The following is a 22,604-nucleotide window of genomic DNA, read 5'->3' on the forward strand; positions in this document are numbered from 1 at the left end:
CCATATTTAAGAAAGGATATACTTGCTTTGGAGGCAGTTCAGAGAAGGTTCACCAGGTTGATTCCGGGGATGAGGGGATTGATTTATGAGGAAAGGTTGAGTAGGTTGGGCCTCTACTCATTGGAATTCAAAAGAATGAGAGGTGATCTTATAGAAACGTATAAGATTATGAGGGGACTTGACAAGGTGGATGCAGAGAGGATGTTTCCACGGGTGGGGGCGACTAGAACTAGAAGGCATGATCTTAGAATAAGGGGCCGCCCATTTAGAACTAAGAAGAGGAGAAATTTCTTCTCTCAGAAGGTTGTGAATCTGTGGAATTCGCTGCCTCAGACGGCTGTGGAAGCTGGGACATTAAATAAATTTGACAGAAATAGACAATTTCTTGAATGATAAGGGGTTAAGGGGTTATGGGGAGCGGGCAGGGAAGTGGAACTGAGTCCATGATCAGTTCAGCCATGGTCTTATTGAATGGCGGAGCAGGCTCGAGGGGCCTTATGGCCTACTCCTGCTCCTATTTCTTATGTTTTTATGTTAACTGATGTTAGACTAAGTGGTCCATAGTTACTCTCCCTCTTGAACAAAGGTGTTATATTGGCTGTTTATGAAACCCATGTATTCCTGAAGCGGCAGTTTCAAAATAGCTCCTTAATCGAGCATCACAAAACTATGCTTGGAGAAACGTGTACACTCAATATCTTAGGTCCAATTTTATGATTCATACTGGCAAAATTGGGATTAATAAACTAATTTGAGTACATAGTGTTGCAGACACTATCCATGTTGGTGTTAACATTCGTCATATCAACCTCATGGATTACATGAATGAAAAGAGGTTGAGTCAATTAATGCCCAGGTTATTTGCGACCATGGAAATATTATAATGCCCGTCAATGCCAAGTATACAGGAAACAGCTTTGATGCCATCAGTAAACAGCAATCAATAGTTTTGGAAAGGCAATAAGCACCAGGGGGAGGTGAATGGCTCTTTGAAGACTATGGCTAACCACTGCATCCATAGCTGTTGACACCATTGAGAAACTCCTTAGCACTAAAGGAGGACCTTAGGTATCTGTTTCCTGCTGCATGTCTTCCATGTACAGGTGTGCAAAGTGCTTTGGCGCAATGAAAAAGTGTTTGAAAAAGAGAAATGGTTGTGTACAATACTTGAAATGGTAACATCCAGAGGCTGTGAAAGTTCCTATGTTTGGTTCATGTTATCCTTGATGGGTCCTACAAAAATGGAGGAACAGTGAGGAGCATACTTACCATCACATTCCTCTTGGTACTAGTGAACTTCTTCATCATTTGCAGATAGGTGTAAGGGGCCTGGGTGGCTGTACATATTCAGTTGGTGATATTCTTGGATGCATCTTACACCTGTACTTTTACTAAAGGGTGGTCTCCAGCTTGAAAAAGGACCGTGTACCTTTGGTATAGCTCCTGCAGCAGGACTCCAATTCTTCATCAGAAAAGGGAGCAGTGTTGCCCATATATCTCTGTCCCCACAACAACTGTTGCTTGTGTTGTATGATCCATGTAAGCGTTTGGTACTAGCATGTGATGCGTCGTCATATGGCATCGGGTGTGTATTGCAACAAGCTAATGATTTCGGGAAACTGCAACCGGTTGCTTATGCATCCAGGAGTCAGTCTAAGGCTGAGAGAGCCTACAGCATGATTGAGAAAGAAGCATTAGCGTGTGTCTATGGGGTAAATAAAATGCATCGATAACTGCTTGAGCTAAAATTCGAATTGGAAACTGACCATAAGCCACTTATATCCCTGTTTTCCGAGAGTAAAGGGATAAATACCAACGCATCGGCCCGCATCCAGAGATGGGCGCTCACGTTGTCCGCATACAGCTACGCCATCCGCCACAGACCAGGCACAGAAAACTGCGCCAATGCTCTCAGTAGGCTACCATTGCCCACCACGGGGGTGGAAATGGCGTAGCCCACAGATCTAGCCATGGTTATGGAAGCATTTGAGAGTGAGCAACCACCCGTCACTGCCCGGCAGATCAAAACCTGGACAAGCCAGGACCCCTTATTATCTCTAGTCAAAAGCTGTGTGCTTCACCGGAGCTGGTCCAGTGTCCCAGTGGAAATGCAGGAAGAGATTAAGCCGTTCCAGCGGCGCAAAGATGAAATGTCTATACAGGCAGACTGCCTTCTGTGGAGCAATCGAGTAGTGATCCCCAAGAAGGGCAGAGACACCTTCATCAATTATCTCCACAGTACCCACCCAGGCATCGTAATGATGAAAGCGATAGCCAGATCCCATGTGTGGTGGCCCGGTATCGATGCGGACTTAGAGTCCTGCGTTCACAGATGTAATACACGCTCGCAGTTAAGCAATGTACCCAGGGAGGCGCCGCTAAGTTTATGGTCTTGGCCCTCCAAACCGTGGTCTAGGGTACATGTCGACTATGCAGGCCCGTTCTTGGATAAAATGCTCCTTGTGGTTGTAGACGCGTACTCCAAGTGGATTGAATGTGAGATAATGTCGGCTAGCACGTCTGCTGCCACCACTGAAAGCCTGCGGGCCATGTTTGCCACACACGGCTTACCCGATGTTCTGGTGAGCGACAACGCGCCAGTGCTGAGTTCAAAGAATTCATGGCCCATAATGGGATCAAACATGTCACATCTGCCCCCTTTAAACCAGCGTCCAATGGTCAGGCAGAGAGAGCAGTGCAAACCATCAAGCAAGGCTTGAAGAGGGTAACTGAAGGCTCACTGCAGACTCACCTATCCCGAGTCCTGCTTAGCTACTACACGAGACCCTACTCACTCACTGGGATCCCACTTGCTGAACTGCTCAGGAAAAGAGCACTTAAGACAAGGCTCTCATTCGTTCACCCTGATCTATATGAACAGGTAGAGAGCAGGCAGCTTCAACAAAGTGCATACCATGATAGCGCAAATGTGTCACACGAGATTGAAATCAATGATCCTGTATTTGTATTAAATTATGGACAAGGTCCCAAGTGACTTCCCGGCACTGTCGTGGCCAAAGAGGGGAGCAGGGTGTTTCGGGTCAAACTTTCAAATGGACTTATTCATCGGAAACACTTGGACCAAATCAAACTCAGATTCACGGACTATCCTGAGCAACCCACCTTGGACCCTTTTTTGATCCCCCAACATACACACCAGTGGCAACCGGCACCACGGTTGACCACGAAGCAGAACCCATCATGCACAGCAGCCCTGCAGGGCCCAACACACCAGGCAGCCCAGCAAGGCCAGCTGCACAGCAGCCCAGCAACGGCCCAACAAATGATTCAACAACACCAGCTTTCACACTGAGACGATCAACCAGGGCAAGAAGGGCCCCAGATCGACTCACATTGTATATAGTTACACTATTGACTTTGGGGTGGGGGGGTGGCGGGGGGAGTGTTGTTATATATGTGGGCTTGTATTTACTCTGTACAGCCACCAGAGGGTTCATCCCCTGGAATCCCAAATGATCCCATAATCCCTTGGGAGCACAAGTATTTAAGGAGGCTTCACAGGTTGGAGTGGCACTCTGGAGACCTGCAATAAAAGACTAAGATCACACTTTACTTTGAGTTCACAGTGTTCAGTCTGACTCTTTCTCCATACACAACACACCAAAGTATCATACAGACCAAGCTCCCCCTACAAGCTGTCCCTGTGCCTGTAGCCTATTACTTGGGAGTGAGATCAGCTAGATTTTTCTTGAGACTCAGAAATAAGAGCTTAAATGCGAACCCAAAATCATACATGGGTACATTTTTGGTGTCCAATTCCCTCGCTGACTTATAAGCCGGGGAGAATGCATGTCTCTCATATTTGGTTTTCACTATGCAGTAGTGAAGTAGCAACACAGATATGGGCCCAAATTTCCCCAGGAGTTGCTCCGTTTTTTTTGGAGCAACTTGGTTTTTCTGGAGTATCTTTTTAGTTGCAATTCTGGCCATTTAATTTGCGCCAATGTAAGTGAGTTAGTGAGGTTTTTCTTTAGTTTTGTTTTTTTTCCCAAAAGGGGGCGTTCCCAGCCACTTATATCTGTTTTGGCCATTTAAGCGAGTTTGGCCAGCAAATAGTTGCTCCAAACTAACTTAGGCCAGAGTAAGTGCCCACTTTTGTACATTCTGAAAAACCTTGCGGACACTTTAGAAATCAGGCGCAGGTAGCCAGAGGTGGGCGGGGGGGAGACGGGGGGGGCGGGGAGTGAAGAGAAGTTAGAGGGAAAAATTTAGAGGATTTTCCAAAGCATTAAACACTTCACTTTTAAAAATAAAGAACCATCATCAATAATAAGTGATAAATAAATCAATCAATAAAAATTAAAAAATTACAAGTTCCTACCTCACCTATTGCAGCATACTTAGTCATTGTGTAAAATGCTGATACTATTTGAAATACATAGACATCAAAGGGATAAGTGCTGGCAGGGCTGCTAATCCAAGAACAAAGGGTCCTGCCTCCTGAAAAGAGTGCAAGGTAAATATGCCATATATAATCATGCTCAAAGTAATTAAGTTTATGTACTGGAGTATAGTATATAGACTGCCAAAATTATTTCCTTAGCACTGCAAACAAAGTGGCCTAAATCTCCCTGTGTACACGCTCCATACTGCTGTGTTGCTATGGGAACTGTTCAGGGAGCGCGGGAAAGCAGCGGCCGGCCTGTGCGGCAGGCCACTTGGCCCGGGATAGGGGCTGCGAACATCGCGTTGTCCTTTCAGCCAGGGATAGCATCGCCCGGAGACAAGATGCGCTGGGAGGGCCAGGAGCTACTGCGTATGCGCGCAGCTGCCGACACTCTTTTCGGCGCAGGGCTGTAGCTCCGTTCTCTGCTGCTTCTGCTGCACTGCACCAAGTCCAAAGCAGGTCTGATCATGGTGGAGAATACTGAGATAAATATTAGGCGCTCTTTTCGTTCTCGAAAGTTGGCGGACCTCTCAGAGGTGCGCTGTTCTACGGGTCGGTCGAAACTTGGGCCCATGGACCCAAACTTTGAAGAAAAATTCATCAGACTTGGTCAATGTAGCCATTCATAAAAACATAAAAATAAGGAGCAGGTGTAGAACATACCATTCCACTATTCAATACAATCATGGCTGATCTTCAATCTCAACTTCACTTTCCCACCCGATCCCCATATCCCTTGATTTCCCTAGAGTCCAAAAATCTATTTATCTCAGCCTTTAATATACTCAAATGACTCATCATCCACAGTCCTTTGGGTTAGAGAATTTGAAAGATTCACAAACCTCTGAGTGAAGAAATGCCTCCTCATCTCAGTCTTAAGTGGCTGACCCCTTAATCTGACACTATGCCCCTTAGTTCTAGACTCCCCAGCCAGGGGAAACAACCTCTCAGCATCTACCCTGCCAATCTCCTTCAGTATCATATATGTTTCAATCGGATCACCTTTCATTCTTCTAAACTACAGAGTGTATAGGCCCAATCTACTCAATCTCTCCTCATAAGACAACCCTCTCATCCCAGGGATCAATCAAGAGAACCTTCGTTGCACCGCCTCTAAGGAGACCAAAACTGTGCACAGTAATCCAGGTGTGGTCTCACCAAAGCCATATACAATTGCAGTAAGACTTACTTACTCTTGTACTCCAACCCCCTTGTAATAAAGGCCAACATACCATTTGCTTCCTAATTGCTTCCTGTACCTGAATACTAACATTTTGTGTTTCCTGTACGAGGACGCCTAAATCCCTCTGAATACCAGCATTTAATAGTTTCTCATTATTTAAAAAATATTCTGTTTTTCTATTTTTCCTACCAAATTGAATAACCTCACATTTCCCCACATTATACTCCATCTGCCACCTTATTGCCCACTCACTTAATCTCTCTATAAACCTTTGCAGGCTCTTTGTGTCCTCCTTACAGCTTACTTTCCCACCTAGCTTGTATCATCAGCATACGTGGATACATTGTACTTGGTCCCTTCATCTAAGTCATTAATATAGATTGTAAATAGCTGAGGCCCAAGCACTGATCCTTGCAGCACCCCACTAGTTACAGCCTGCCAACCAGAAAATGACCCATTTATCCCTACTCTGTTTTCTGTCCATGATAATATATTACCCCCAATCCCATGAGCCCTTATCTTAGAAACATAGAAACATAGAAAATAGGTGCAGGAGTAGGCCATTTGGCCCTTCAAGCCTGCACCGCCATTCAACAAGATCATGGCTGATCACCCACCCCAGCACCTCCCCCCCACACCCCCCAACCCCCCCAGCCACCAGGACCACATCCATCTCCCTCCCGAACACATCCAATGAACTGGCATCAACAACTCTCCGCGGCAGGGAACCCCACAGGCCAACAACTCCCCGAGTGAAGAAGTCTCTCCCAATCCCAGCCCCAAACAGCCCACCCCCCATCCCAAGAGCGTTCTCCCCCACCCCCGGCTCCAGACCCACCCGACACCGGGAACACTCCCCCCGCACCCGTAGCAAACTTTTATATGAGACCTTATCGAATGCCTTTTGGAAATCCAAATATACTACATCCACTTTTTTTTGTAATTCGTTCCGGGATGTGGGCGTTGCTAGCAAGGCCAGCATTTATTGCCCTTCCCTAACTGCAGTTGAGAAGGTGGTGATGAGCCGCCTTCCTGAACTGCTGCAGTCCTTGTGGTGAAGGTACTCCTACAGTGCTGTTAGGATTTTGACCCAGCGATGATGAAGGAACGCTGATATGTTTCCAAGTCAGGATGGTATGTAACTTGGAGGGGAACTTGCAGATGATGGTGCTCCCATGCGCCTGCTGCCCTTGTCCTTCTAGGTGGTAGAGGTCACGGGTTTGGGAGGTGCTTCTGAAGAAGTCGTGGCTAGTTGCTGTAGTGCATCTTATAGATGGTACACACTGCAGCCATGGTGTGCCAATGGTGGAGGGAGTGAATGTTGAAGGTGGTGCTACACTCATCCTGGCAAGTGGAGAGTATTCCATCATACTCCTGACTTGTGCCTCGTAGAGGAGGGTGGAAAGGCTTTGGGGAGTCACGAGGTGAGACACTCGCCACAAAATACCCAGCCTCTGATCCGCTCTTGTTGCCACGTTATTTATGTGGCTGGTCCAGTTAAGTTTCTGGTCAATGGTGACCTCACCAGGACCCCAACTATTTACAATCTATATTAACGACTTGGAAGAAGGGACCGAGTGTATCGTAGTCAAGTTTGTTGACGATACAAAAATGGGAGGAAAAGCAATGTGTAGGAGGACACAAAAAATCTGCAAAAGGACATAGACAGGCTAAATGAGTTGGCAAAAATTTGGCAGATGGAGTATAATGTTGGAAAGTGTGAGGTCATGCACTTTGGCAGAAAAATATCAAAGAGCAAGTTATTATTTAAATGGAGAAAGATTGCAAAGTGCTGCAGTACAGCGGGACCTGGGGGTACTTGTGCATGAAACACAAAATGTTAGTATGCAGGTTCAGCAAGTGATCAGGATGGCCAATGGAATCTTGGTCTTTATTGCAAAGGGGATGGAGTATAAAAGCAGGGAAGTCTTGCTACAGTTGTACAGGGTATTGGTGAGGCCACACCTGGAATACTGCGTGGAGTTTTGGTTTCCATATTTACGAAAGGATATACTTGCTTTGGAGGCAGTTCAGAGAAGGTTCACAAAGTTGATTCCAGAGATAAGGGAATTGACTTATGAGGAAAGGTTGAGTAGGTTGGGCCTCTACTCATTGGAATTCATAAGAATGAGAGGTGATCTTATCGAAACGTATAAGATTATGAAGGGGCTTGACAAGGTGGATACAGAGAGGATGTTTCCACTGATAGTGGAGACTAGAACTCGAGGGCATAATCTTAGAATCCCCTTAGGGGCCACCCACTTAAAACTGAGATGAGGAGAAATTTCTTCTCTCAGAGGATTGTGGATCTGTGGAATTCGCTGCCTCAGAGAGCTGTGGAAGCTGGGACATTGAATAAATTTAAGACAGAATTAGACAGTTTCTTAACCGATAAGGGAATAAGGGGTTATGGAGAGCGGGCAGGGAAGTGGACCCGAGTCCATGATCGGATCAGCCATGATCGTGATGAATGGCGGAGCAGGCTCCTACTCCTGCTCCTATTTCTTATGTTCTTATGTTCTTATGTTGATGATGGGGAATTTGGCGATGGTAATGCTGTTGAATAGCAAGGAGAGGTTGTTAGACTCCCGCTTGTTGGAGATGGTCATTGCCTGGCACTTGTGTGCCGCGAATGTTACTGCTTTCACTTTATCTATCCTGCTATTTACATCCTCAAAAAACTCCAATAAATTTGTTAAAACACGATTTCCATTTCATAAAACCATGCTGACTCTGCCTAATCATATTCTGATTTTCTAAGTGCCTGTTAACACTTCGTTAATAATGGCTTCCAGCATTTTCCCAACTAATGATGTCCTCCTATTCATCTGTTTTTGGCAATGAAATTTTGTAATAACATTTATTAAAATATGATGGGAGCAACAACAATATTTAGAAAGCTCTGGTATAAACTAGTCACTACATACAGTAATATAAAAATGCATGTTGTGCTGTGCAGTAGGGGAGGGAAATGTACAGAATCTTTCCATTGGTTTGGTTCTGTATAGGACAGAGAAAATAAGTCCCGAAGTATTATGTTTCTGCAGTAATCTTAATTTAATTGCAACAAAATTACAATGTATTCTGCTGTATAGAGAAATAAAAAGTATCACTATAAAAATGCATAGAATTAGGTCTTTTACCGAACTTTACATATAATTAGTATCATTTTAATATAATTAATCCTACAATATATTCATATTAAACTCAAAACAGTAGTGCTAACAGTAGAAATGCTAAGTATCTTATCTCATGATTAAAAGTATATTTATAATAGTTGCACTTAATGGTGAAATTGGATAATACAAGCCTGAGTTGGTCGAATGAATATGTGCTTAGCTTGCAACAAGCTCGGTGAATATGTACTGTGAAAGCTCTCATTCTGATCCACAGATAAACCCAAATATAAAATGCTACAATAAACAGTACATGAAACATTAACTATTCAGTCAACAGTTTAAATTTTGTACCGTGTGTAGACTGGCTTAAAGCTATTCTTGCTCAAAATAATAGCAAACTCAAAAAAATTTGTTTATTCCTCTTGCTTGCCTCTTCTGCTACAGGGTAGTTAACAGTTCAGTATAATTGGGGTTGGTGTAGGGGCACATTGGCCCAGAAATTCCACTTTCTCCTTCCCGCGGGCGTTCGACTAGATTTTAGAGAAAAAATACGCACCTACCTGAAGATGCTGTGCCCACTCAACTTTCCGATGCACAGGCCTCCTCTTGCTGCGCATTGCAGTGCGTGCACGTCGGGACGTGCGCAGGCCTGGAGCTGGAGTCACATGGCTCTGGGCAGCCAATCAGGTATAGTATATTCTCATTCATAGTAATAGGAGTTTCGTGTCCAAAACTCCAATTACTATGAATGAGAAACCCCCCCAAACACCAATAAAAAATAGAAAATATACATTACATATTTAAGATTTATTTAAGTTAAAGTTATTAATGTCTTATAAAAAAAAAATATTTTCCCGATTTGTAAAAAAGTTTTTTTAATTATGCCTTAAAATAAACTTACCATTGTGGGGAGTGTTTTTAACAATAAAATATGTTTTCCTAATTTTTTAATATGTTTTTGTGTGTTTTAAAACACTTGCGCCTGTAAAAGTAGGCTATGCGCCTGCTTTTTCAAGCACAAGAATTTTGAGGACATTTGTATGTGTAAATATCGCAAATTTGCACGTACAAATGTCCTCACTCCCGATCTGGCTACGATCTGTCAAGCTCGGAAAAGCCGTTTTTCAGCGTATGCGCATTGCACGCTGAAACCCAGCTTTTCCGATGCCTTCCCGGGTCCGCAGAAACTTTGTACAGACCCAGACATCGGAATTTCAGGGTCAATATCATGGCCTTCCAGTGTCCTGCTTCACAGAGCGCCCAGAAATTCTTGAATGGCTAGTTCCTGATCTCAATTGTTGTATTGTTGGGAGATGTGATATGGAGAACGATGCTGTTATAATCAGCTATAGAGTAACTTTGGTGAAAACCTTGGAACAGATCACCAGTTTTCTCCTTAGCCAATAAAGAGACATGGACCACAAAAGGGAGAAAAGTATCCTAAAAATATTTGCAAATAAAATACAATTTAATATCAAATTTGTTTCTTTTTTCTTTTAAGTTATCTCATATTTTCTGTCTCATATAGTTAGGTATTCTAGTGCATACTTTAGACCTCTACCAATGTTACCGTGAGTCAGGCATTGAGAGGAACATGAGAAAACCTCAGGATGACTTAAACTCTTTTTTATTTAAATGTTTTCTCTCCTCTCTAAAAGAAATCACCAGATTTATGCTTAACTCCTTTCAATGACAAGATTGAGATTGTATAGATACTGTGTGAAAAGTTACAATTGTGAGGCCACTCCCTTTCAATTTATTTATTTATAAACTCACGTTTTAAAATAAAGTTATATTAGAGGAGATTTCCTCTATGCTCTATGTCTAGTATTGAAAAGGTGTTTTTTAATAAACAGATTTATGATTTTTTTTAAATGTACAATACACAAAGGAAATGTTCCCTCTTTCTTACTATAGATAAGTTTGTCCACATAAGCTGAGTGTACTGCAGACAATTCAAACAGTTCAACCCAATACACCAACTAATAACAGCTCTTGCCTAGTAACCTATAAGCTATTATAATGTAGCTATCCTTGTATAAACAAACACTTCCTTCATAAACTGAAAATATCCCACACACATATAGATTTATTTTAAAAAGGCACTGAACATCATCAAATTAAACCAAATAGGAAACTGAGCTGAAAGAATTATTAAGTTCAAGAACCATACACCAATCCAGGAGAAAATGCAGAACTATATCATATGCACTCATGTAACACAAAAACATGGTAATCCAAGGTTGAACCCAAGAATAACACTCAATCGCACACAGCAAACTACACATTATAGATCCCAGAAAAGAGGGAACTTTGCATTTTAATGTAAAAGATATGTCTTAACGGTTGAAAATCACATGCAGTTAACTCTTCCAGAATGCATTATCTCATAACAAGCGATAGCAACTTGTTACCTCAGAGTAAATGAAGTGTCACAGCTTGCTCTCAATTCATTGTACCATGCATGCTCGCCCATTAAAAAGCAACCTACAAACAATACTGATGCACAATATCTCAAGATGCATGCAAAAAGCATTTGTTTAAATAAGAGCACCTCTAATGGAGCAGAGGCAGGTACACATAATTCAGCTGCTTACCCACTAAGTACACCAAGAACGAGGTTAAGTACAAAAAATGAGCCTAGGATGATCAGGCTAACAAAATATATCCATGGCCATTCTAATCCAATTGCGTCATTAACCTGAAAAATGGAGAAGGCCTATTATGTTTTTATGCAACTTAAGATGGCAAAGTCCCTCAGCCAGTCACTTTGTTTTTTGGGTATTAGATATCAATCTAAAAAGTTATTGTAATTTTCCCCATTGTTCTTTTGGGCTGACTGCAAAGTGACTCTGTCAAATTATAGTTAGGAAAAGTTACATTTTTAATTTAACAAAATAGGAAACTTAATAAAATTTATTAACACATCATTCTTTCTTTGTAGCAGAACTGAGTTGATAATTTTTCTGTATTTTCCCAAAGTCCAACATGGCAACTGGATTTAGGACTTTGCATTCCAGACAAAATGAAGTGGCAGCTTACCCGCTCAATACACCAAGTACAAGATTAAGAACGAAAAAAGATCCAAAGATGACGAGACTGACAAAATAGACCCACGGTAATTCATATCCCATGGCATCATTCATCTGTAAAGGTGACAGTAAGTTATGTGTCACAGCCACACAAGAGGTTTATTAAATTAGCTATTCAAGTTAATATTTAAAATAACATGGATTCTTGGATAGATAACTATCGAAACCATTTATTACTAACAGCATTATTTATATTTAAAATGTTCTCATTATTACTTAAAAGGTTACAAAACAAAGTGAACTTGGCAATGTTCAAGTATTTACATACAAATTATATTTTAGAATACAAAACATACAGATACTTGTGACTTTGAATAATTAAAAAGTCCCTAAAAAGCCAGACATGTAACTAAGATGGTGAACCTTTGGATTTTGAAATAGAAGACTTCAGTTTGAATCCCAGTCTTGACTGCTGTTCAAACTTACAGTTCCCTGAGAAGGTTAGTTTCATTATCCATATGCTGACCATTGGTGACTAAATCCATGGGGATGGAGTCAGCTCACATATTTAAGCTGATGGCATCCAGCTTTACCTCTCTACCACCATCATTGAATCCATGACTGACACTGTGCTAGTGGTTGGAAGTGAATTGTGGTGTCTGTCTGGGGCTACTTCTGTTCAATGTGTATATCAATGATTTAGATTTAGGCATAGAGGGAGTGGTGTCAAAACTTGGAGATAATACCAAAAAAGGAAGTATAGTTAATTTTTTTAGAAAACCAAAGGAAAGTGCAAAGAAAGATTGCTAATATGGGGAAATGAGTGAAAAAGGGAATTCAATGTCAGTAAGTGTGAGATAGGCATTTTGGTAAAATAATAACAATTGTACTCTGAATGGAAGTAGGCTTGGCGCTGTGGAAGATCAGAGGGAGTTGGGAGTACAGGTTCACGGAACATTAAATGCTGATAAGGCTGTAAAAAAGTTAATGGAATTCTAAGTATTATCTAAAAAAATATATATAAAAACTAAGAGGTAATGATGAGCTTATATAAAACCTAAATAAGACCTTAGTTGGAGTATTGTGTGCAGTATTGGACTCCACACTGTAGGAAGGATGTTAAGGCTTCAGAGAGGGTATAATGCAGATTCACTAGGATGCTGCCTGGTATGAAGTCTTGAAAAGCTGGATCTTTTTTCATTAGCACGATGCAGATTACAGGGCGATATAACAGAAGTATTTAAAATTATGAAGGATGGGACAGGGCAGATAGAAGCAGACTGTTTCCAGTAGTTGAAGGGCTAATGATTGAGACTGAAATTATGGCAGCTTTCAAGATTAGACTGGATAGGCGGATGAAGAAAAAGGGGTTGTAGGGACATGAATAGAGGGTGGGTAAATGTAATTAGGACTATTTGCTTGTGTGGAGGGTAAATGCCGACACAGTCCGTTTGGGCTCAATGGCCCATATTTGTGTTGTAACTTCTATGACGTGTCTGACATTAAGTCGTGGATAAGCCAAAACTTTCAGCAAAACCAAAGCCATCACTGTTTCCTAGTCCCCAATTTTGGCTGCTAACTCAAATTAACACAATGGTGCACAACCTTAGTGTCCAATTTGACTCTCAGATCTTCAAACCAGGACTGCCTATTTCCATTTCTGCAACATAGTTCACTCCATGCCTTAAATCACGACCACCATATTCATGCCTTTTTCACCTCTAGGTGGGTCTTATCCCAAACTCCATCCTACACAAACCTAAATTAATTCCAAACTTCTGCACTAAGGCTTTTTCCCCTGACTTCTTTCCCTTTGTCAATGTCCATTGACTCCTACTCCCAATGCACTGAATTCAAAATCTTCATTCTTGTTTCCAAACCACTCCACGTCCTTGCCCCACTGTCGGACCACAACCTCATTCAGTCTCTACTCCATCTTAATAGCAGAGGCTCCAAGATCTTGGTCCTAAACTTTGGAAGAATCTCCCTGAACAAATTTGTCATATCTCTCTTCCCATGTCCAAATATCTCCTCAAAACCTACCTCAGCCATGTCTTTCATCAATTTCATTCAATCTTCTACTAGTGCTTGGCAATTATTCTCACTGCTGTGAAATGCCTTGGATTTTTTTTACATTAAAAGTACAATACGAATGCAGATAGTTGCTGTTATTGAAGTATCTGCTTATAATGTGATACAAACAAGCAGCACTGGTTATATTGGCTGGCTTGTATTGCTTTCTAGCGAGAGAAAGTAAAGCTCTGTATAAACCCATGAGACTGCGAGTTATTTTCTAACATTAGAAATTAAAAGCAGTGTAAAAAGAACTGGGTGAGATTGCCTAAACTCATTTCATGTATGAATGAACAAGTTAATATGAATGAAGTATTATTAATGGCACCATTAGCAGACAGCATTTAATACTGAAATTGCAACCAAGTGCAGGTAGATTGAATTACTGAAATTTGGTGAAAATGGCTCTGTACATTTGGACTTGACTATAGTCTTTACCTCTTCCACATTTTTATAATATAAATGTTATGTATATTATATAAAATACATCACATCAGTTTTCAGCTCTTAAATCGGGAACATTGTCCCTCATTAAAAATCCATGGCACTCTAAACATGTCAAATGCTTATTTTAATTGAACTTTTAGCCACTTCCAAAAAAATCAATTGGACATAAGAACATAAGAAATAGGAGCAGGAGTAGTCCATTTGGCCACTCGAGCCTGCTCCGCCATTCAATGAGATCATGGCTGATCTTCTAGCTCAACTCCACTTGCCTGTACTATCCCCATATTCCTTGATTCCCTTAATATCCAAAAAATTATCAATCTCAGTTTTGAATATGCTCAATGACTGAGCTTCCGCAGCCCTCTGGGATAGAGAATTCCAAACATTCACCACCCTGTGAGTGAAGAAATGTCTCCTGATCTCAGTCCTAAATGAATCTCAGCAAAGAATGACTAAAAAAGCAATAAAGAAAGGGAAGATAGATTACGAAGGTAAACTTGCGCAAAACATAAAAACAGATAGTAAAAGCTTTTACAGATATATAAAACGGAAAAGAGTGACTAAATTAAATGTTGGTCCCTTAGAAGATGAAAAGGGGAATTTAATAATGGGAAATGTGGAAATGGCTGAGACCTTAAACAAATATTTTGCTTCCATCTTCACAGTGGAAGACACAAAAACCATGCCAAAAATTTCTGATCATAGGAATGTGGGAAGGGAGGACTTTGAGATGATCACTATCACTCGGGAGGTAGTGCTGGACAGACTAATGGGATTGAAGATAGACAAGTCCCCTGGTCCTGATGAAATGCATCCCAGGGTATTAAAAGAGATGGCGGAAGTTATAGCAGATGCATTTGTTATAATCTACCAAAATTCTCTGGACTCTGGGGCGGTACCAGCGGATTGGAGAGCAGCTAATGTAACGCCTCTGTTTAAAAAAGGGGGCAGGCAAAAGGCAGGTAACTATAGGCCGGTTAGTTTAACATCTGTAGTGGGGAAAATGCTTGAAACTATCATTAAGGAAGAAATAGCGGGACATCTGGATAGGAATAGTGCATTCAAGCAGACGCAGCATGGATTCATGAAAGGGAAATCATGTTTAACTAACTTACTGGAATTCTTTGAGGATATAACGAGCATGGCGGATAGAGGTGTACCGATGGATGTGGTGTATTTAGATTTCAAAAAGGCATTCGATAAGGTGCCACACAAAAGGTTACTGCAGAAGATAAAGGTACGCGGAGTCAGAGGAAATGTATTAGCATGGATAGAGAATTGGCTGGCGAACAGAAAGCAGAGAGTCGGGATAAATGGGTCCTTTTCCGGTTGGAAATCAGTGGTTAGTGGTGTGCCACAGGGATCAGTGCTGGGACCACAACTGTTTACAATATACATAGATGACCTAGAGGAGGGGACAGAGTGTAGTGCAACAAAATTTGCAGATGACACTAAGATTAGTGGGAAAGCAGGTTGTGTAGAGGACACAGAGAGGCTGCAAGGAGATTTGGATAGGTTAAGCGAATGGGCTAAGGTTTGGCAGATGGAATACAATGTCGGAAAGTGTAAGGTCATCCACCTTGGGAAAAAAAACAGTAAAAGGGAATATTATTTGAATGGGGAGAAATTACAACCTGCTGTGGTGCAGAGGGACCTGGGGGTCCTTGTGCATGAATCCCAAAAAGTTAGTTTGCAGGTGCAGCAGGTAATCAGGAAGGCAAATGGAATGTTGGCCTTCATTGCGAAAGGGATGGAGTACAAAAGCAGGGAGATGTTGCTGCAACTGTATAAGGTTATGGTAAGGCCGCACCTGGAGTACTGCGTGCAGTTTTGGTCACCTTACTTAAGGAAGGATATACTAGCTTTGGAAGGGGTACAGAGACGATTCACTAGGCTGATTCCAGAAATGAGGGGGTTACCTTATGATGATAGATTGAGTAGACTGGGTCTTTACTCCTTGGAGTTCAGAAGGATGAGGGGTGATCTTATAGAAACATTTAAAATCATGAAAGGGATAGACAAGATAGAGGCAGAGAGGTTGTTTCCATTGGTGGGGGAGACTAGAACAGCCTCAAAATACGGAGGAGCCAATTTAAAACCGAGTTGAGAAAGAATTTCTTCTCCCAGAGGGTTGTGAATCTGTGGAATTCTCTGCCCAAGGAAGCAGTTGAGGCTGGCTCATTGAATGTTTTCAAGTCAAAGATAGATAGATTTTTAAGCAATAAGAGAATTAAGGGTTACGGGGAGAGGGCGGGTAAGTGGAGCTGAGTCCACGACCAGATCAGCCATGATCTTATTGAATGGCGGAGCAGGCTCGAGGGGCTAGATGGCCTACTCCTGTTCCTAATTCCTTTGTTCTTATGTTCTTAAATAGCCGACCCCTTATTCTGAGACTGTTACACCTGGTTCTAGACTCCCCAGCCATGGGAAACATCCTCCCTGCATCTACCTTGTCAAGCCCTCTAAGAATTTTGTATGTTTCAATGAGATTACCTCTCATTCTTCTAAACTCTACAGAATATAGGCCTAGTCTACTCAATCTCTCCTCATTAGACAATCCCCCCCATCCCAGGAATCAGTCTGGTGAACCTTCATTGCACTCCCTCCATGGCAAATATATCCTTCCTTAGGTAAGGAGACCAAAACTGTACACAATACTCCAGGTATGGTCTCACCAAAACCCTATATAATTGCACTTAGACATCTTTACTTTTATACTCAAATCCTATTGTAATAAAGGCCAACATACCATTTGCTCTCTTAATTGCTTTCTTCAACTGCATCTTAACTTTCAGTGATTCATGTACAAGGACACCCAGGTCCCTCTGAACACCAACATTTTCTAATCTCTCACCATTTAAAAAATACTCTACTTTTCTATTTTTCCTACCAAAGTGGATAACTTCATATTTCTCCACATTATATTCCATTTGCCACGTTCTTACCCACTCACTTAGCCTGTCTATGTCCTCTTGAAGCCGCTTTGCATCCTCCTTGTAACTTACATTCCCACCTAGCTTTGTATCATCAACAAACTTGTATATATTACATTTGGTCCCCTCATCTAAATCACTGATATATATTGTGAATAGCTGAGGCCCACGCACCGATCCTTGTGGCACTGCACTAGTACAGCCTGCCAACCTGAAAATGACCCATTTATTCCTATCTCTTTTTTTCTGTTCATTAACCAATTCTCAATCCATGCTAGTATATTAACCCCAATCCCATAGCACTAAATTTGTTTAGTAATCTCATGTGTGGCACCTTATCGAATGCCTTCTTAAAATCCAAATACACCTCATCCACTGGTTCCCCCTTAACTATTCTGCTAGTTACAACCTCAAAAAACTCTAACAGATTCATCAAACATGATTTCCCTTTCATAAATCTGTGTTGACTCTGCCCAATCTTATTATTATTTTCTAAGTGCCCTGTTACCACATCCTTAATAATAGATTCTAGCATTTTCCCTATGACTGATGTCAGACAAACCGGTCTGCAGTTCCCCGTTTTCTCTCTCTCTCCTTTCTTAAATAGTGCTACCTTCCAATCCCGCAGGAACCATTCTAGAATCTATGGAATTTTGGAAGATGACAACCAATGCATCCATTATATCTATAGCCACCTCTTTCAAAACCCTAGGATGTAGGCCATCAGGTCCAGGGGAGTTATCGGCTTTCAGTCCCATTAATTTCTCGAATACCATTTTTTTTACGAATACTAATTTATTTTAGTTCCTCATTCTTGCTAGACCCTTAGTTCTCCACTATTTCCGGCAAGTTTTTTGCATCTTCTTCCGTGAAGACAGACACAAAGTAGTTGTTTAATTTCTCTGTCATTTCCTTATTCCCCATTATAATTTCTCCTGTCTCAGCCTGTAAGGGACCCATGTTTACTTTCACTAATCTTTTCCTTTTTATATACTTTTAGAAGCTTTTACAGTTTGTTTTTATGTCTAAATTACTTTCAAACTTAATATAAAATTCTATCATATTATGGTCACTCCTCCCTTAGGGCCCCTTTACAACAAATTTATTACTTAACCCTTTCTCATTGCACAATACTAGATCTAAAATAGCCTGTTCCCCCAGTTGGTTCCTCAACATACTGATCTAGAAAACTATCTTGTATACATTCCATGAATTCGTCCTCCAGATTACTACAACAAATTTGGTTTGCCTAGTCTACATGCAGATTAAAGTCCTCCATGATTACCACATTACCCTTGTTATATGCGCCTCTAATTTTCTGATTTATTCTCAGCCCTACATTACAACTACTGTTTGGGGGCCTATAAGCAAACTCACACCAATGTTTTCTGCCGCTTGTTGTTTCTTAGCTCCAACCCAAACAGATTCCACTTCTTGATTTTCAGAGCTAAGATCCTTTCTCTCTCCTGTCTACCCTCTCTACTCTTTATCCCATCCTTTATTATCAGGGCTACCACTCCTCCTTTTCCATTTTGCCTATCTCTTCTAAAAGTTTAGTATCCTGGAATATTTAGTTTCCAACCTTGGTCACTTTGCAACCACACCTCCCTAATGGATATTAGATCAAACCTATTGATTTCTATTGGTACTATTAATTCATCTATTTTATTGCGAATGCTTCGCACATTCAGATATAGTGCTGTTAGCTTTGATTTATTGCTATTCTTCCCTGATGTCATCTTAGTCACTGATGTCTTAGTACCTTTGTTACTTTCTCTGAATTGTAGTGAGTTGGATTTTGGTAAAGGCAAATTTAGATAAATAATAAAGTGCTGCTGTAATTATGAAGTAATCAGGAATATTATTTAATAATTTTTGAGAAATGTAAACATAAAGCAAACCTTCAATGGCATTTTAAATATCTGTACTGTTTTGAAAAATGGCAAAAAAAAAAGCACCACTCTTTACTTCTGATAAACTGTCACACAGGACTTGTGAAAAACATACTGTATACTGTTTCTGTTATTATTTGAATTATCCATATTGAAATGTACTTCTTGGCCAATCACTTACCCAGTACAGGACCTCTGTCCACCCTTCCATGGTTATACATTGAAAAACAGTTAACATTGCAAAAGCAAAGTTGTCAAAGTTTGTGATGCCTCCATTTGGACCCGGCCACCCACCCTTGCAGTCTGAACCATTTATGGGGCATTGACGACCATTCCCTGAGAATGCACAAGGTGCTGGCTCATCTTCTGCTATGATGTCTGGAAATGGAAGGTAATAAGCCATATTAGCTAAAGTTTGATTGTATCTTTAACACATTAAATATTAAAAATTGCTTGAATATTGTCTGTACACTGAAAACTCTCAAAAAATACAAGAAAAGCAAATTTTAGATTAATAATAATCATAAAATATAATTCAGTAAATCTATAAGGTACATACATCCAAAACAGATATTCAAAATTTGAAAAATGTTTATGAATCTTTGTTGATAGTACTTAAAAGTAATTTTTTTTGAGAAAACTCAATGGGCCAGAATTTGCTGTCCAAATAATAGCGAGGCTAATAGCACTTGCCGTTATTTATGTGCAAATGATACAGTAACTTCAGGATAATGGTAGATGTCCGGTTAAACACGAATATCCAAAACTTGCTGTCCCAGTTGTGCTTTGTGAAAATGGCATTTCGCTAACTGCCTCAACACTGAAATGCATTGAATGGTGTGAATCATAGAATAGTACAGCACAGAAGGAGGTCATTTGGTCCATCAAGTCTGCACCGGCTCTTTTGAAGAACAATCCAGTTGGTCCCACTTCCTCCCTCTTTCCTCATATCCCTGCATTTTTTTCTGATTCAAGTATTTATCCAATTCCCTTTTGAAGGCTACTACTGAATCTGTATCCACCACGCTATCAGGCAGTGCATTCCAAATCCTAACCACACAAAAAATTGAAAGACCGAAACATGGAAGGAACTGAAAGTCGAACTAACGGCAGATGCCATAAGATGCTACAGCTAAATCTGGTCCAATGCTGCCAGGGCTTTTAATTAACCAAAAAGGATTCCTCATGTGCATAGATATTTTGACATTTTTTAATTCTCTTACATCTGTTTATTGATGAGAGATGTCAACAATTTCATAGAAACATAGAAAATAGGTGCAGGAGTAGGCCATTCGGGATCCCCAGATCCCCAGAAGGGATAACCAGCCGTGGATAACCAAGGAAATAAAGGAGAGTATCAAATTAAAAACCAATGCGTATAAGGTGGCCAAGGTTAGTGGGAAACTAGAAGATTGGGAAAATTTTAAACGACAGCAAAGAATGACTAAGAAAGCAATAAAGAAAGGAAAGATAGATTACGAAAGTAAACTTGTGCAAAACATAAAAACGGATAGTAAAAGCTTTTACCGATATATATAAAACGGAAAAGAGTGGCTAAAGTAAATGTTGGTCCCTTAGAAGATGAGAAGGGGGATTTAATAATGGGAAATGTGGAAATGGCCGAGACCTTAAACAATTATTTTGCTTCGGTCTTCACAGTGGAAGACACAAAAACCATGCTAAAAATTGCTGGTCATGGGAATGTGGGAAGGGAGGACCTTGAGACAATCACTATCACTAAGGGGGTAGTGCTGGACAGGCTAATGGATCTCAAGGTAGACAAGTCCCCTGGTCCTGATGAAATGCATCCCAGAGTATTAAAAGAGATGGCGGAAGTTATAGCAAATGCATTCGTTATAATCTACCAAAATTCTCTGGACTCTGGGGAGGTACCATCGGATTGGAAAGCAGCTAATGTAATGCCTCTGTTTAAAAAAGGGGGCAGACAAAAGGCAGGTAACTATAGGCTGGTTAGTTTAACATCTGTAGTGGGGAAAATGCTTGAAGCTATCATTAAGGAAGAAATAGTGGGACATCTAGATAGGAATAGTGCAATCAAGCAGACGCAGCATGGATTCATGAAGGGGAAATCATGTTTAACTAATTTACTGGAGTTCTTTGAGGATATAACGAGCATGGTGGATAGAGGTGTACCGATGGATGTGGTGTATTTAGATTTCAAAAAGGCATTCGATCAGGTGCCACACAAAAGGTTACTGCAGAAGATAAAGGTACGCGGAGTCAGAGGAAATGTATTAGCATGGATAGAGAATTGGTTGGCTAACAGAAAGCAGAGAGTCGGGATAAATGGGTCCTTTTCGGGTTGGAAATCGGTGGTTAGTGGTATGCCACAGGGATCGGTGCTGGGACCACAACTGTTTACAATATACATAGATGACCTGGAAGAGGGGACAGAGTGTAGTGTAACAAAATTTGCAGATGACACAAAGATTAGTGGGAAAGCGGGTTGTGTAGAGGACACAGAGAGGCTGCAAAGAGATTTAGATAGGTTAAGCGAATGGGCTAAGGTTTGGCAGATGGAATACAATGTCGGAAAATGTGAGGTCATCCACCTTGGAAATAAAATCAGTAAAAGGGAATATTATTTGAATGGGGAGAAATTACAACATGCTGCGGTGCAGAGGGACCTGGGGTCCTTGTGCATGAATCCCAAAAATTTAGTTTGCAGGTGCAGCAGGTAATCAGGAAGGCAAATGGAATGTTGGCCTTCATTGCGAGAGGGATGGAGTATAAAAGCAGGGAGGTCCTGCTGCAACTGTACAGGGTATTGGTGAGGCCGCACCTGGAGTACTGCGTGCAGTTTTGGTCACCTTACTTGAGGAAGGATATACTAGCTTTGGAGGGGGTACAGAGACGATTCACTAGGCTGATTCCGGCGATGAGGTGGTTACCTTATGATGATAGATTGAGTAGACTGGGTCTTTACTCATTGGAGTTCAGAAGGATGAGGGGTGATCTTATAGAAACATTTAAAATAATGAAAGGGATAGACGAGATAGAGACAGAGAGGTTGTTAACACTTGTCGGGGAGACTAGAACTAGGGGGCACAGCCTCAAATTACGGGGGAGCCAATTTAAAACCGAGTTGAAAAGGAATTTCTTCTCCCAGAGGGTTGTGAATCTGTGGAATTCTCTGCCCAGGGAAGCAGTTGAGACTAGCTCATTGAATGTATTCAAATCACAGATAGATAGATTTTTAACCAATAAGGGAATTAAGGTTATGGGGAGCGGGCGGGTAAGTGGAGCTGAATACACGGCCAGATCACCATGATCTTGTTGAATGGCGGAGCAGGCTCGAGGGGCTAAATGGCCTACTCCTGTTCCTAATTCTTATGTTCTTATGTCCTTCAAGCCTGCACCACCATTCAATAAGATCATGGCTGATCATTCATCTCAGTACCCCTTTCCTGCTTTCTCTCCATATCCCTTGATCCCTTTAGCCGTAAGGGCCATATCTAACTCCCTCTTGAATAGATCCAATGAACTGGTGTCAACA

At 41.2% G+C, this 22,604-nt stretch overlaps 1 protein-coding gene across 1 annotated transcript in view; it reads right to left on the reverse strand.

Annotated features, from left to right (window-relative positions):
• The window catches only part of cacna1db (calcium channel, voltage-dependent, L type, alpha 1D subunit, b), a 760,213-nt gene that overhangs the window by 370,038 nt on the left and 367,571 nt on the right, over positions 1-22,604 (reverse strand). Inside the window, exons 7-8 of the mRNA XM_070894765.1 lie at positions 19,269-19,465; positions 11,753-11,856 (exon numbers count right to left, since the gene is read on the reverse strand). Coding sequence (XP_070750866.1) covers positions 11,753-11,856; positions 19,269-19,465 — 301 coding nt within the window. The remainder of the gene's footprint in view (positions 1-11,752; positions 11,857-19,268; positions 19,466-22,604) is intronic.

This window comes from Pristiophorus japonicus, chromosome 12, assembly GCF_044704955.1.
Source record: "Pristiophorus japonicus isolate sPriJap1 chromosome 12, sPriJap1.hap1, whole genome shotgun sequence".
NCBI lineage: Eukaryota > Metazoa > Chordata > Chondrichthyes > Pristiophoridae > Pristiophorus > Pristiophorus japonicus.